Genomic DNA, 14,307 nt, shown 5'->3' on the forward strand with positions numbered 1-14,307 from the left:
GCGGTGGTCTCCGTATCTATTATTTGGAGCTCTGATCTAGCCCTTTCCAGCTGGTGATAAAGTTTCGGGCATTGTGTGGTTTGATGCTGCTGTGCTAACTGGGTTATTTCTGCATAAAGCAGAGCCCTCTTTTCCCCTTTCTGTTTTTTACAAAATGTAGCTTGGGAAATAATCAAGCCTCTGGCCATAGCTTTTGAGCATTCCCACAAAGTTGAGGGTGTACTCTCAGAAGTAGTGTGCAACTGAAAGTAGGCTTGCAAGTCATGCCCTAATTTTGCCACAAAGGCCGTAAAAATTGATTTAATCTCCAGAATCTCTGGCCCGATTGAGTTGTGGCTAATTTAAGTTCCAATCTCACTGGCGCATGATCCGTCCAAGTGATCGGTTCGATTCCCGCATCCACTCTATTCTGCACTTGAGTCAACTAAAAAATAGTCGATTCAAGAATAGGAGTGGTGTGCAGTAGAGAAATAGGTATAGGAACGTGAGTGTGGAAATCTTTGTCTACACACATCTTTCAAATCCCATCTCATTAATAAGGACTGTAAGGCTTGTTGCGCCGCACGGGAAGCATGCGAGACCTGCGCGGAATTGTCAAGGAGCGGGTCATGGGTAACGTTAAAATCCCCTCCCAGTATCAAGGGCCCTTCAGTGTGTTTCATCAGTAAATTATCTATTGCTTTGTAAAAGGGGCCTTGTCCTGTATTTGGGGCGTAAATTGTGATTATCGTCAATATCTCATCCCCTATGCGAAGCTTTAACAGAGCATACCTCCCTTGAGGGTTAAGGATGAAGGCAAGAACTTCATAGGTGAAGTCTCTTGCTACCAAAATACTTACCCCTGCAAATTTCGAATTTTTATTGCTCACTGCTAAGCATTTATGGGGATATTGGCGGTAAGACAAGAGGTGTTCATAAGTTTACGTAGATGAGTTTCTTGAACCAGTCCCACAGACACATACAGGTAGATACAGTACAGTGCGCTCCGGTGGAGCGCACTGTTAACCCGCGTTTGGTCGCGCTAGCTTTACCCCTTATTCAGTAAGGGGTAATAGCGCGTCGAAAACGCCCATCCAACCCCCCCGAAACTAATAGCGCCCGCAACATGCAAATGCATGTTGTTGGACCTATTAGTTATTCCCGCGCGATACAGAAAGTAAAATGTGCAGCCAAGCCGCACATTTTACTTTCACGAGACGCTGAATCTGGCTAACTCTGTAAACTATAGCGGAAGCTGAAACGGCTTTGACAACGGATCCCGTCGGGAAAGTAACGCCGCCTGCAGCGGTCTCATATGAGCAAACGCCCAAGGCAAGAGTTCCAACGTGGACTCTCTGGAGCCGAGAATCTATAGGTAATCCCAGACCTTGGGCACCTGGTTCTCCAACAATCTTCAAACTTGCGACTGCAACTTGACAATGCGTTCCTCTGAAGAAAAGCTTCTCCAGCTTGGTATTGAAGCACACTCCCAGAAATTCCAACACTTGAGACAGGATGGGATGATTCTTGGCTCAATTCACTATCCAGCTGAGTGATTACAAGCGCTACAGCATCAGCTCCACCGCTTGTCTGCGGTGGGCCTCCGACTTTGCCCAAATGAGTCAGTTGTCCAGATATGGGTGTACCAGCATCCCCTCCTTCCTGAGAGCTGTTATCACCACCATCACCTTGGTGAAAGTCCGTGGAGCCATTGCCAGCCTGAATGGCAGGGCACAAAATTGAAAATGCATGCAGAGGATTTTGAACCACAGGAATCTCTGATGGTAAGGCCGGATTCCTATGGGCAAGTACATCTCTATCAGATCCAGGGACGCCAAGAACTCCCCCTTGTGCACTGCTACAATGACCGATTGGCGAGTTTCCATATGAAACTAGGAACCTTGAAAGCTACGTTGACTTTCTTCAAATCCAGAATTGGACGAAAAGTCCTTTTCATCTTTAGAACCACAAAATAAATGGAGTAATGTCTCTTCCCTTACACCACACCAAGGGGACAGGAACAATGGCTCCAAGCATCTGCAGACTGTTGAGGGTCCGCTGCACCACTCTTCTTTTCCATGGAGGCGAAAAGGGGAAACCATGAACAAGTCCCTTAGCGGACAAGCAAATTCTAAAGCGTAAACATGCCTTATCACGCTTATGACCCACTGGTCCATAGTGATTTTGGCTCACTCCTTGTATTAAAAAAAAAAAAAAAAAAAAAGTAAACCTACCCCCTATAACCAGGATGGAGGAGTGGACCAGGCTCATTTCATTGTGTGGATTTGTCTACAGTGCCACCCTGGCCAGAGCCATCTCTGTTCGGCTTCCAGCCTCGAAAGGATTGGTTTCAGGACTGCTGCCTCCCCGAGGCCTGTCTCTGGGTTCCTCCCGAAGACCTCTTCTGCCGAAACAGTCTATTCCCCAGAAACAGAGAGCATTCAGAAGAGGAAATCCTTGCCCCTTTTGGCTTGTCTTCAGGTAACCTGTGAACCGTATTCACTTCCAGTTGGCTTTAATCAGCTCTTCCAAATTCTTTCCAAAAAATAGCTTTCCTCTAAAGGGTAATGATCCTAATTGAGACTTGGATGAAACATCCGCTGACCAATTCCTCAACCAAAAGACGATTCCTGGCAGAGACCACCGACATCATTGTCCTACAGGATGTCTTAATGAGGGCATATAGCATATCAGCGCCATAGGTGACCACAGCTTCCAGCTGCTCTGCCTGTTTCACCTCCTGGGAGGACATGGACTTGTCAGCCTGCAACTGCTGCACCCAATGCAGCCTAGTCTGAAGCATAAAACTGCTGCACATCACAGCCTGTATGATGAGCGCAGACAACTTCAAAATTATTTATCAGATGGACCTCTAGCTTCCTATCCTGCAAATCCTTTAAAGCCGCAGCACTGACCACCGGAATGGTCATCTTAGTCATGGCTGACACTGAGGCATCCACCTTTGGGACTCGCAAAAAATTCCAGTGTATCCTTGGGCAAAGGATATTACTTATCCATTGACCTTCCAATCTTCAAGCTAATCTCTGGAGTATCCCACTCTCTGACCACCAACTTCTTAACAGACTTATGAAAAGGAAACACCTTTGCTGGACCCCGTAAGCCATCCATGACCCACCTTCTCCTGATCGGACTCTTCCTGTAGAACCTTTATTTCTAACTCTGCCAGAACAGAGGGGGATCTTCACTGTGGAACAATCATCCCCTTCCACAGGTGGGCCATCCCTCTGCCCTTCCTCCGGATCCTGCCCCACCAGGGAAGGATCTACATCTGAGGACCTGATCCTGCCGGCACCCCGACCTTTGAACAATCCAAAATATCGTCCACCGCGGAGTTCTGTGAGGGCATCCCAAGGGCTCGCTGTATGCTGGTAACCCCCAAAGACAGTCCAAGAAGAGGCCCTAGCTCTCTTCTTGGACTGTGGACCAGACAAAGCTTCCAGCTTGGGCCCCTGCCTCCCTGTGGCTTTCTGAGCCAAATAAGCCTCATGCAATAATAGTACAAAATCCACTGAAAAAGTGGAAGAATCAGAAGCCTCCCCCAGGAGGTCATCTTCCACCCCCGAATGACCCTCCCTCCCCCCTGGGTTCCACAGGACTGGCTGGAGACAATGATGGAAGGAAATCCCCCTCCCCTTCTGCAGCCTCTGTAGCAGCTGCAAAAGGAAGTCAAAATGGCTGCCATTCCAGTGCTGATTGGGAACGGGTCTGACGCTTCTTGTGGCGCAGAGGCCTACCAGACCTGCGCTGCCATTTGGATACCCCAATGAGCGAATCCGGACTTCCCTCTCCCCCAGAGAGGCCACAGGACCAGAGGCCATTCCAAGAGAGCCACGCGCATGGCTCTCCTCATGCTACACATTTGCTGCCGTGTGGCATGCTGCTGGTTGTCCCAACTGTGGGAGTCCATTGCTTGAGGGAAAAAAAACAAAACTAAGAGCCCGCAAAACTGAGCCCCGAACGGCATCAGCCACGCTCTACCGCCAAGCTACCAGAAGAAAAAAACAAACAAACAACGCCGATTGTCCTTCATTTTTTTCTTTTTATAAACTTTAATCAAAAACTAGAAAAGAAGCACTTCCCTGCACTGAAGAGTGGCAGCAGACTCTGCTGTCCCTTCTGGAGGAGAGGGAACTGACTCCACCAGCTTTCAGCCTCTGGCAACGAAAGGACCAAGCAAACTAAGTGTCCCCAACCCCCTGCTCGTCCACCTCAAGACCGGGAGGGATGGCCCCACCAAGACCTACCAACCACCTGGGAGGAATTTACCAACTTTTCCTGGTTGGTTTGTTTTTTTTTAACTAGGTACAGACTGCAGGTTTTGCATCTCTACCATCTGCTGGAGACAGAGAAATACTGAGGGACTACAGGTGGCACACTAGGTTATATGGCAGTGTCAGTAAAACTTTCTCTGTCTCCATCTGCTGGAAGGGAGGCAAAACCCAGATGATCCTAATGTAAAGCCAGAAGGAAAAAATGGTCTTACCTTCTTCCAACTTTTGCCCTGCCTATTGCCCACTCCCAAAGTAACAAATATTTTCCAAGAAGAGCTTAGCATTGTTCAGAGTTCTCCTCTATATGCACACGGTAATACCTATCAACCCAACAAGGCACATTTATGAGCAGCTGTGCTAAACTGGGTATTTCCCTGCATAGTAGAGAAAAAGCTCCTAGGATTAGTTACTTCAGGATTAATGTGCAAACCTTCCCTCCAGCTTTCTAGTCATGCACATACAAGGAGATGTCAGCGTAGAAAGGATGTGGATTAATTGCCGAAGAAGAAACAGTGGAATAATGCAAACTGCTTTAAGCTTGACTTAAAGCAGTTGCTCCCTGTATGACAAAGGCTAAAAAGCCTGAAAAAAACTGCAGTATTTAACATCTATACACATGCACACATACATATGCATGTGTGTGTGAATGAAAGATGTGCCACAGAAAAGGAATTAAGATCCTTGATAAGCATCACTCAATGCCACAACTCACCTCTTAGACCTCTCTTGCTCTGTCAGCTTTTCTTCTTCTATCATGAAGTATTCACTAAGATCAAGAGGTGGTTTTCCAATCTGCAGAAAGACAGACAACAGGTCATGACAGGCTTGATTCACCCATTTAAAGGACAAAAAGGAGGTTGTGATGAATAGCTATTTGGTAGGATTATCCAAATTGTGAAAATGGGACAATGAGGAGGCAAGCCTTACAAAATGAGTGAGGAATAAGCAGAGGAGATATTATTTGGGGCTATGTTAGCTCAGAAAATTGCATTATCAGCTTCACTAAAATATGCATAGTCTAGATTTCTCCATCCTGAGTGCCTGCACCTAAAATTCATATCTAGTGCCTGCCTCTGGCCCAAGGGAGCTGGGAACACTTGCCACTCGCCCGAGAGGAGCTGCTGCTCTGGTGTGAAGTTGCCCTGAGCTGCCTAGAGAAGCCAAGTCTGTGGCTGAGGTCATCCCCTGTCACAGCCACAAAGAGAAGGCAAAATAGGTTGGAATGACGATGAGTACAGGGCAGGAAAGAGAAATGAGAAAACAAAGGAAAGCAAAAAAATTGAAAAGTAAAAAATAGACAAAATACTAACAGTAAAAAATGCTCAAGGGAAATAAGGTAATGGGGAATGGGAGTGTAGGGAACCCTTTCCTCTAACTCCTAAAAATTGTGGTCGATGGCCAAGACGTAAATATTTTTCCACCCCTACATGAAGTACGTTATGAGGGTAAGTTTCAGTGGCCCACATAGAGCTAAAGTTTGCATGTGCAAAGTACACAGACTTTATCCTGAATTTTAAAAGTCGAACCCAGCACCGTATACGTGTACATATTTACAGCTGCTTACAGGTGTGTGTACATGTAGATTTATGCACACACTTTCAAAAATCAAAAGTATACACATAAATGGTTTTCTCGCCCCAACTTTGCATCCCAGAATGCCTTTCTACTGTGTGTAAAAGTGCAATGAAATTGCTTCTGCATCCAAACTCCCCACCCCCGGGGAATTTTCAAAATTACATAAATGTGCATAAAACCAGGTTTTTTAAGCATAACTGCTTTTGAAAATCAGGTTTTATGCCTTTCCAGACATGCAAAGTCACTTTGGTGATAGCTGTCCCCTACAGAAAACGTACAGCGTGCTCAGGTTGAGCTAGAAGTCTTTGGACATTCCCTTCAACATGCCTACCATAAAGGTCTGTCTGCAGTGCTGTCCTCCCACCAGCAGGGACCCTCAATAGGCCATGGTCCTGGCTGTTCAGTTCTCCAAGCCATCCTACTCCTAGTTCTTGCCTTGTCTTCGCTCTGTATATGGTCCTATTATAATGACCTGATCCTCGTTTGTTCTGTTTGGTCTGTTTGCCCTGTGTATTGGCCATAGTTTAGTGACCTTCTGTTCTGTTAAGTCCTATTTGTTTGTCTGTTTTGTCTGTGACTTGTGGTACAATTCTTGCTTTGTGAACACCTTTTATTTATTTTTTTTAACTTTTTATTTATTATATTTTAAACTAATCAAATATGAAACATACTTGAAAGAAAAGAAGGAAATATGCAAATGGTTTCCAAATGGCGCCGATAGCCTTTGACCTACTATGTCACAGGGGCTACCGGTGCCATTGGTCAGCCCCTGTCACATGGCCATCGGCGCCATCTTGTGCTCCTACCATGTGACAGGGGCTGACCAATGGCACCGGTAGCCCCTGTGACATAGTGAGGGCAAAGGCGATCGGCGCCATTTTGATTACTGGCAGCCGACGGTCCGAGTGCAGGAGGTCGCTCCCAGACCCCCCGCTGGACTTTTGGCAAGTCTTGTGGGGGTCAGGAGGGTCCCCCACAAGACTTGCCAAAAGTCCCTGGTGCCGAGCCGCACAGCCTGCCTCCGTTCCCTCCAAGGCCGGCCCTATCTAAACACCCCCCCCCCCCCACCTTTGTTTGAAAAGTTATGCCTGCCCTAGGCAGGTGTAACTCACTCGCACGCACTGGTGGGCTGCTGGCACGCCATCACCTGGGGGCTGGTCCGGCGGCCTCGGCCATGCCCCCGGAACGGCACCACGCCCCCCTCCCCCGACATGCCCTCCTAGCAAAGCCCCAGGGCTTGCGCGCGCCGCCGAGCCTATTCAACATAGGCTCGGCACGCGTACCTTACGCGCGAACCCCTTTGAAAATCTGCCCCAATGTCTCTACCCCTACAGTCCCAGCATAGCCTGTCCTCACCACCTGCCCCAACCACTCTAGCCTCCAGGTATCTGAGTTATTCTCTGAGGGCTAAGAGCTCTCTGCACCAAGTGCACATATACAACCTCTCACCAACTGGCAAATAGTCATAACATGTGGCAGTCAGTGCAAAAGATTGGATAGCACCCATCATTTTAATTTTGTTCCAGTTAGCGATTTAAAATCTCTAAAGAAGGAATAGGGATGTTCAAATTAATGTATTTTTTTGGTACTTTTACTGTATTTTATTTAATTTTAAGGGTTTTTTTTTATCTTAATCTGATTTTATCTTTGATTTTATGTTTATCCTGATTGCTTGTTTTATTGATGTTTATTCATTTGTATCCCCCAATTTTATGCATTTACTATCATATTTTTATTTTATATTGTACAGTAGTGATTGATTACAGAACAGTGGTATATAAACACAAATACATCATAAAAACACTTTTAACCTATTGATTTATTTTATATTTGTCTGTCAGCGAGCTTTCAGAGGCTATTTCTTATAACTACCTGGTTACACACCTTATTGACCCTTGTTATGAACTAATTTCCTTTTACTGTATCAAATATTGTTGCAAATTTATAGAAGTGGTGTTTTGGCACATGTATTCCAATCTTCTGCTACTGGAAAGAACAAGGATTTGAAGCCTAGATTACTCTAGAGGACACCATGAGCAATCTGCTGGATTGCTTTGAGAAGTATGCAGATGAGCCTTCTGGTCCTCTCCTACTAGAAAGAGCATGGGGGGCTGTGAAACCTAGATGACTCACAGTGTCCCCTGCTGGGAAAAGTATGCAAATGAGCCTTCAGGTTCTGTGGTATTAGAAATAATGCCAGGACTGTGAAAGCTAAAACCTAAATAGCCTGCAGTGTTCTCTGGAGTACTTTTCTGGGGCTGCTGGGAGAAGTATGCTGCTAAGCTTTCCGGCCCTCTGCTACAGACAGGTACACCACTTTCTCCTAAATGCATTATAAAGATAGAGATATTTGTGTAAATTGCATGGGACAGCGCCATTGGGAAAGCAAAATAAGGAAAAGATTGGTGGTTAAGTGCTAAGTTTTCTTTCCTTCGGTCACACAAAGACCAGATACATGGGTTTTGCTTCTCTACCATCAGAAGGAGACAGATCAGGTGCTTTGTTGATGTCAGCCAGTATAAGGAACTGTGCCATCTGCAGCATTTTAGTATTTCTCAGTTTCCAGCTGATGGTAGAGGTTCAATTCTTGCATCCTGGAAAACCTGATGAACAAAATTGCTCCCAGGAAGTTTTTGGATTCTCAGGCCAATTTTTCCTGGTGGAGTAGGGATGAGCAGGGAAGTCCGTGCGAATAGGTATCAATGGATTTTATTACTGATTTTCTACTTTCACAAAGGAAGACCATGATTTTGATGGTAGTGGACTCATTTACTAAGATGGCCCATTTAATAGCCACTAGGGGTCTTCCCTCCACCTGCAAAACAGCAGATCTGCTAGTTTGTGAAGTAGTGCGTCTCCATGATTTGCCATCTCATATCTCTGACCATGGCTTTCTATGAGTCACCTCGGCTCTCTGACCTGGCAAGCTTTATCTTGCGGCCTACCCTGGCCTTGCCTTGTGACCCCTGGGCCTTCTGCCTTGACTAGCTCTGTGGCCTCTGGGCCTTTTGCTTTGCCTAGACTTTGGCCTCCGGGCCTTCTGCCTTACCTTACCTAGTGGCCTCTGGCCTCCTACCTAGCTGCCTCCAGGCCCTCTGTGCTTTCTGTTGTCTTGTCCTTGCCCCACCTCGTGCTATATTGGGCTTGTTTCTTGTTACCTGTTTGTCCAGTCATTGTCCTGCCCAGTATGGTTCAGTCCTTGTCTATTTCCCTGAACTTGTCCTTGGTCCAGCCCCCACCTATGTTCTGTATTCAATCCCCAGCCAGTACTTGCGTCTAGCCCTCAACTAGTAGCTTCCAGCCTGCCTTGCCTTGTCCAGCTTGCAACTGACCTCAGCTCCTAGCCTGAACAGAAACTCCCAGTCAGTGTCTGTTTCATGATATTCCACAAAAAACAAGTCCTACTGGTCTCCAGAACCCAAAGGCTCAACCTGCAAGGGAGGTGGGTGGACAGACAGAAGACCAGCACCAGTCCTGTCCTGCAGCCCTGTGGGAGTGCTCCCTGACTCCAGCCTGCCAGTCCAAGACAGAATGAAGAGGCCAAACAATCTCCACAGGAGTGGGTGCAGGGCTCCCTGCCAACCTGATAAGTTCAGAACAGATTTTTCTGCTATAGACAATGGGGTTTCTTCCCCAGCAGATCAAGCTATTCTAGATTCTGTGTGTCAACGTTTGCGCCTTGCTTGCCAAATATGGAATCTTTTGCATTATGTAGAACGCAGTTTTCCATTTCCCTAATTTTAAATTGTGGGACTGTACAAAATGTTGGTCTACAAACTCTGCGTCTGTAACAGTTGTGCTGCATCTCAATCAGAGCCCAAGCTATGGATTCCACTTCCTGATGATACAATTGCACCCCAGATCCTGGTTTATTGGAAGTGCAACAAATGACCAGCTAAAAATTCTCTGATATTTCTAGATTGTGTGGGATGTAGTTCCCTTAATCCTACCTGGTGGAAATTAAATGCCTTCCTGGAAATATGTCTGAAAGTGCCTGTCCACTTTGTTTTGCAACCAGTCCAATTCATAGTTTAGTGTGCACTATGATGCTTTGGTTTCTCCTGCTAATAGTTTTAAAGGCATACAATCTGCTCAGGAAATCCCAAGTCCAGCTCCTTTGAAAACCACAGCTCATCCAGACACAGGTAAAATCAGTTACAGAGAATTAAAATTAGTATCTGTAAGAGTAAATTCTGCTTTAACATCCAGCACAGCCTCCTTGAAAAGCACAACTTGCCAGCTTAATTTAAATTCCTTTACCAGCAAGGGCAAATTCTGTTCCTGTTTGCTATACTCCTTCAGTTCTTCTGCCTCAGTCTCACACGGCAGAAATTTTGAAACAGAAAGAACTTGTTGATTCAGTCCAGAGGAGCCAGCAATCCTCAGGTGCAGTAATAAATTGAGATCAACCCTGACATATAGGAAAGAAGCATGTGCCTTCTCTGAAACTCTCGAGTGTTCAAGATTCGGGAAATAACTCCAATACTGTTGCACTGAAGCCGCTCCAGATTGCTGTTCTCATCACAGCTGCAGATCTGCCTTCAGGGACATCTTGAGCCTCTGTTCAGTCATTATGCACTGTGAAAACACCATTAACATAGAATGTGCAGACAAATCTTGCTTCCCAGCCTGAGGGGATACAAATTCCATCTGCAGCCCTGCTGGCCTCAGTAGTGCCTCACCTCCAGGAATTGTCCATTCCATCTACTCCACTTCAGGAGAGAACCAGTTCATGAGATTTTTATTTCAGCTGTTCCAGCCATCCAGCACACCAAGGATATGTTATTTCATCTCTTCCAAGGATTCAGACCAAACTCAATCCAGCCTCTCCATCCTGAAGGAGCCTTCCAGTCCAGTGACTCAGCATCCAGGGCCCTGGGGCCAGGATGCTGGTCCAGCCTGAGAGGTTCCCGGCCAGCCATCCAACCTCAGAGAGACATTGGCAAGGCTATCCAGCGGCAAAGAGATTCTAGTCTTGTACCTCAGCACTTAAGAGGCATTAATTCAGTGCCCCAGGAAACCCGATTCAGGGCTTCAGTGCCAAAGCTCTGGTTTACCAGCAATGCCTCAGAAAAATGCTGGCCCTAGACCATGGCCCCAAAGAAACTGTGGGTCAAGAACACTCTTCCACAGAGAAACCAGTTCAGCACTTCTGTGCCAAGCACCTTTGTCTTTCATGAAAATCTGAACAATACCAAACAGTAATTCAAAGAAAACTAATACCTACTGACCTCAATTCCCATGGTATATGGGACCCGGGGGGGGGGGTGGGGGGGGCCCGGGGTGCGGTAACGACACTGTCACTGTTTTGCCTTTTGTGCAGTCTTTGTGCCAAGGTTCAGCCTGCTTCACAGGCTTCCCTCCACCAGGAGTCCTCAGCAAGCTTTGTTCACTACCTTGCCAGTAACCTCACTAATCCTATTATGCTCAAGCCTCAGCCCTACTTAACCCAGCCTGCTCAGTACTTCAGTGCCTCTTCATTGAGTCACCTCTGCTCTCTGTCCTGGCCATCTCTATTTTGCTATTCTACTTTATCTTGCAGCCTTACCCTGGCCTTACCTTGAGGCCTCCAAGCCTTCTGCCTTGCCTAGCCTAGTGGCCTCCCTGCGCTCTGTTTTCTGCTCCTTCTTGTCCTTTGCTCTGCCTCATGCCTTGTAGGGCTTCCTTGTTTCCTGTTACCCGTTTGTCCTTGGCAGGTCCAGTCCTTGTTCTGACCTATCCTTTTTGCTCTTCATCCTGGCCAGGACAGTTCAGTTCTTGTTTGCTTCCCTAGCCTTGCCCTTGGTCCAGTCCCCAGCCTGTGCTCTGTATCCAGTCCTCAGCATCCAGCCAGCCTTGCCTTGTCCAGTCAGCACCAGACCTCAGCTCCCAGCCTGCACAGAAGCTCCCAATCCGTATCTCTGCCACGATGCTCCACAGAACATAAGTCCTACCAGTCCCCAGAACCCAAGGGCTCAACCTGCAAGGGAGATGGGGTGGATAGTAGAAAGACCAGCTCCAGTCCTGTCCTGCAGCCCTGAACTGCCTCTGTGGGTGTGCATCCTGGCTCCAGCCTGCCAGTCCATGATATCCCCATTCTTTGCAAGCTATGGTATAAACCCACTCAGGGAAGGCTCGGCAGTCCAGGGTCCCCATGTGCACAGTGGGTAAATGCTTTAACAGAGTTACATGTGCATGTCCAATGTTAATTGGAATAAGCTAAGAATTCATAGAAGAAACTCACAGATAGAAAACACCAAGAAGCCCACCAGTTCACAGTAGGGTACAAGGTCTGGGTCTCCACAAGGCAAATAAGGAGCAAGAGTCTGTCGAGTAAGCCTGAGCAGAAGTTTACGGGTCCATTCCTTATTCAGGAACAATTAAATCCAGTGGCATTCAGGCTTCAGCTTCCAGCCAATCTACGTATTCACCCAGTGTTCCATGTGGCCTTTCTGAAGCCTTATCCCTTTCCCAAGAAGGCAGCATCCTCCCCCGGCATCAGTCACAGTGAAAGGGCATCAATAGTTTATTGTCCAACAGATTCTGGATGCCAGGGTTATCAGAGGATGCCTGCACCATTTGGTAGATTGGAAAGGGAAATACTCAGAGGACCACAGTTTGAACCGGCACAAAATGTCCATGCAAAAAGAACTGGTCAAAATTTTACAAGGAACACCCAGAAAAGAAATGTCAGAGCCCTAGAAGGGGCTACTGAGAGTGATTGTTCTGTCAGGGGTGCAGCTTGGGTGTTCAAAACTAGAGAATCTTGCAGTGGAGCCACGGGGGATTCTTAATCAACAAGAATCCTCTCGTTAATATCAAATGAAGCAAAGTTAGGGAAACCTGCTTTCAGAGACTCCCTACTGGACCATCAGTAGGAGTGGCCCAAACAGACAGCTGTATATAGAGCTCCAGCCTGCCACACCTTTGATGCTCCAACAGTCAATATAGTGTTTGCTCCGTGTTAACCTGCTGCCTGGCTGTGTTCCTGATCCCTGGTTCCAGTATTGGCCTTTGCTATGCTTCTGTTTCCTGCTCCAGTTGTGGTCTTCAGCCCATCCTGGTGGCCATCTACACCCAAGGGCTCAACCCACAGGGAACAGTAGCTCCATAGGCCAAAGACAAGAGATTCCAGACCACCATGTCTCCCAGGAACACCTGCTTAGCCACTTGGTCTTTCCTATCCCCAGCAGAACGAGCCGTGATATATTGATGGAAAGTTGTACAGACTATGCAATACAAAAATGCACAGTTATAATAAAATCAAAGTTCAATTGTGCGTTGAGTGAAAAAGAACTTTCTCTGCTTAGCTTGTAGCACATTTAAAACTAATCGGAGAAAGTTCTTTTTCACTCAACGCACAATTAAACTCTGGAATTTGTTGCCAGGGAATGTGGTTAGTGCAGTTAGTGTAGCTGGGTTTAAAAAAGGTTTGGATAAGTTCTTGGAGGAGAAGTTCATTACCTGCTATTAATCAAGTTTACTTAGAAAATAGCCACTGCTATTACTAGCATCAGTAGCATGGGATAGATTTAGTTTGTGGGTACTTGCTAGGTACTTATAGCCTGGATTGGCCACTGTTGGAAACAGGATGCTGGGCTTGATGGCCCCTTGGTGTGACCCAGTTTGGCATGTTGTTCTGTTCAGACTTACAATATAATTTTATTATGTACTTTTTTACATTATGTATTTTTCATAGTAGCAGCTTTGTATCAAATATAGAAATGAATTATAAAAAGATCTATAAGGTTTTGAATATTTCTACAAGCTAGAACATTGTCATCAATTCAAAACAGAGATTCTTCGTACCACAAAATTCTATGATTCATTATGCATTAAAAAAAAAAAAAATCATTCACAAAATTTAACCACTAGTCTTATCTAGAGGTTATTTCCAAAAACATTTGCTCTTTTAAACATTACCTTTTTCATATACTGATTATATAAATCCTCAGCAGCCTCTAAATACAGCAGTGCAGTTTGAATTTCACCTCTTTCAGCCCAAAGAATTCCCAGTTTGTTCTAAAAAGACAAAAAGAAACAGAACAAAATTACCCAATTCAGATTCAACAAATATTAGTATTCCTTAGTGTTGGGTAAGAAATTTAATCTAGAAAGTGAGTACAGTACAGGAGGCACAAGCAGACAATGCAGAGGGTAGAAATGAGTCACTATTGGGTTGGCAGTAGATGGATGAATATTAACTATAAGAGGTTGATATTTATTTATAAGCAATTTATAATCTGTGCTTTCCAAGTAAACTTGTCCAATGCAGCTTAAAATAAAACACAAAATGTTAAAACATACAAAAACAAAAAAATAAAATCAGACCACAATCAATATTAATTATATCAAAAGACCATTCCCTAATTATAAGCTTGCTGAAAAAAAAAATATGGCTTTCAATTCCTTTCTAAATTTTAGATAGGTCCTTTTCCCTCTCAATTCAACTGTTAAAGCACTCCACAACAGTGGACCTATG

The 14,307-nt window shown here is 45.7% G+C and overlaps 1 protein-coding gene across 1 annotated transcript in view; it reads right to left on the reverse strand.

Annotated features, from left to right (window-relative positions):
• KIF1BP (KIF1 binding protein) overlaps positions 1–14,307 on the reverse strand; it is a 106,647-nt gene that overhangs the window by 63,015 nt on the left and 29,325 nt on the right. The window contains exons 2-3 of the mRNA XM_029609155.1: positions 13,749–13,847; positions 4,984–5,063 (exon numbers count right to left, since the gene is read on the reverse strand). Coding sequence (XP_029465015.1) covers positions 4,984–5,063; positions 13,749–13,847 — 179 coding nt within the window. The remainder of the gene's footprint in view (positions 1–4,983; positions 5,064–13,748; positions 13,848–14,307) is intronic.

The sequence above is a fragment of the Rhinatrema bivittatum genome, chromosome 7 (genome assembly GCF_901001135.1).
Source record: "Rhinatrema bivittatum chromosome 7, aRhiBiv1.1, whole genome shotgun sequence".
Classification (NCBI taxonomy): Eukaryota; Metazoa; Chordata; class Amphibia; order Gymnophiona; family Rhinatrematidae; genus Rhinatrema; species Rhinatrema bivittatum.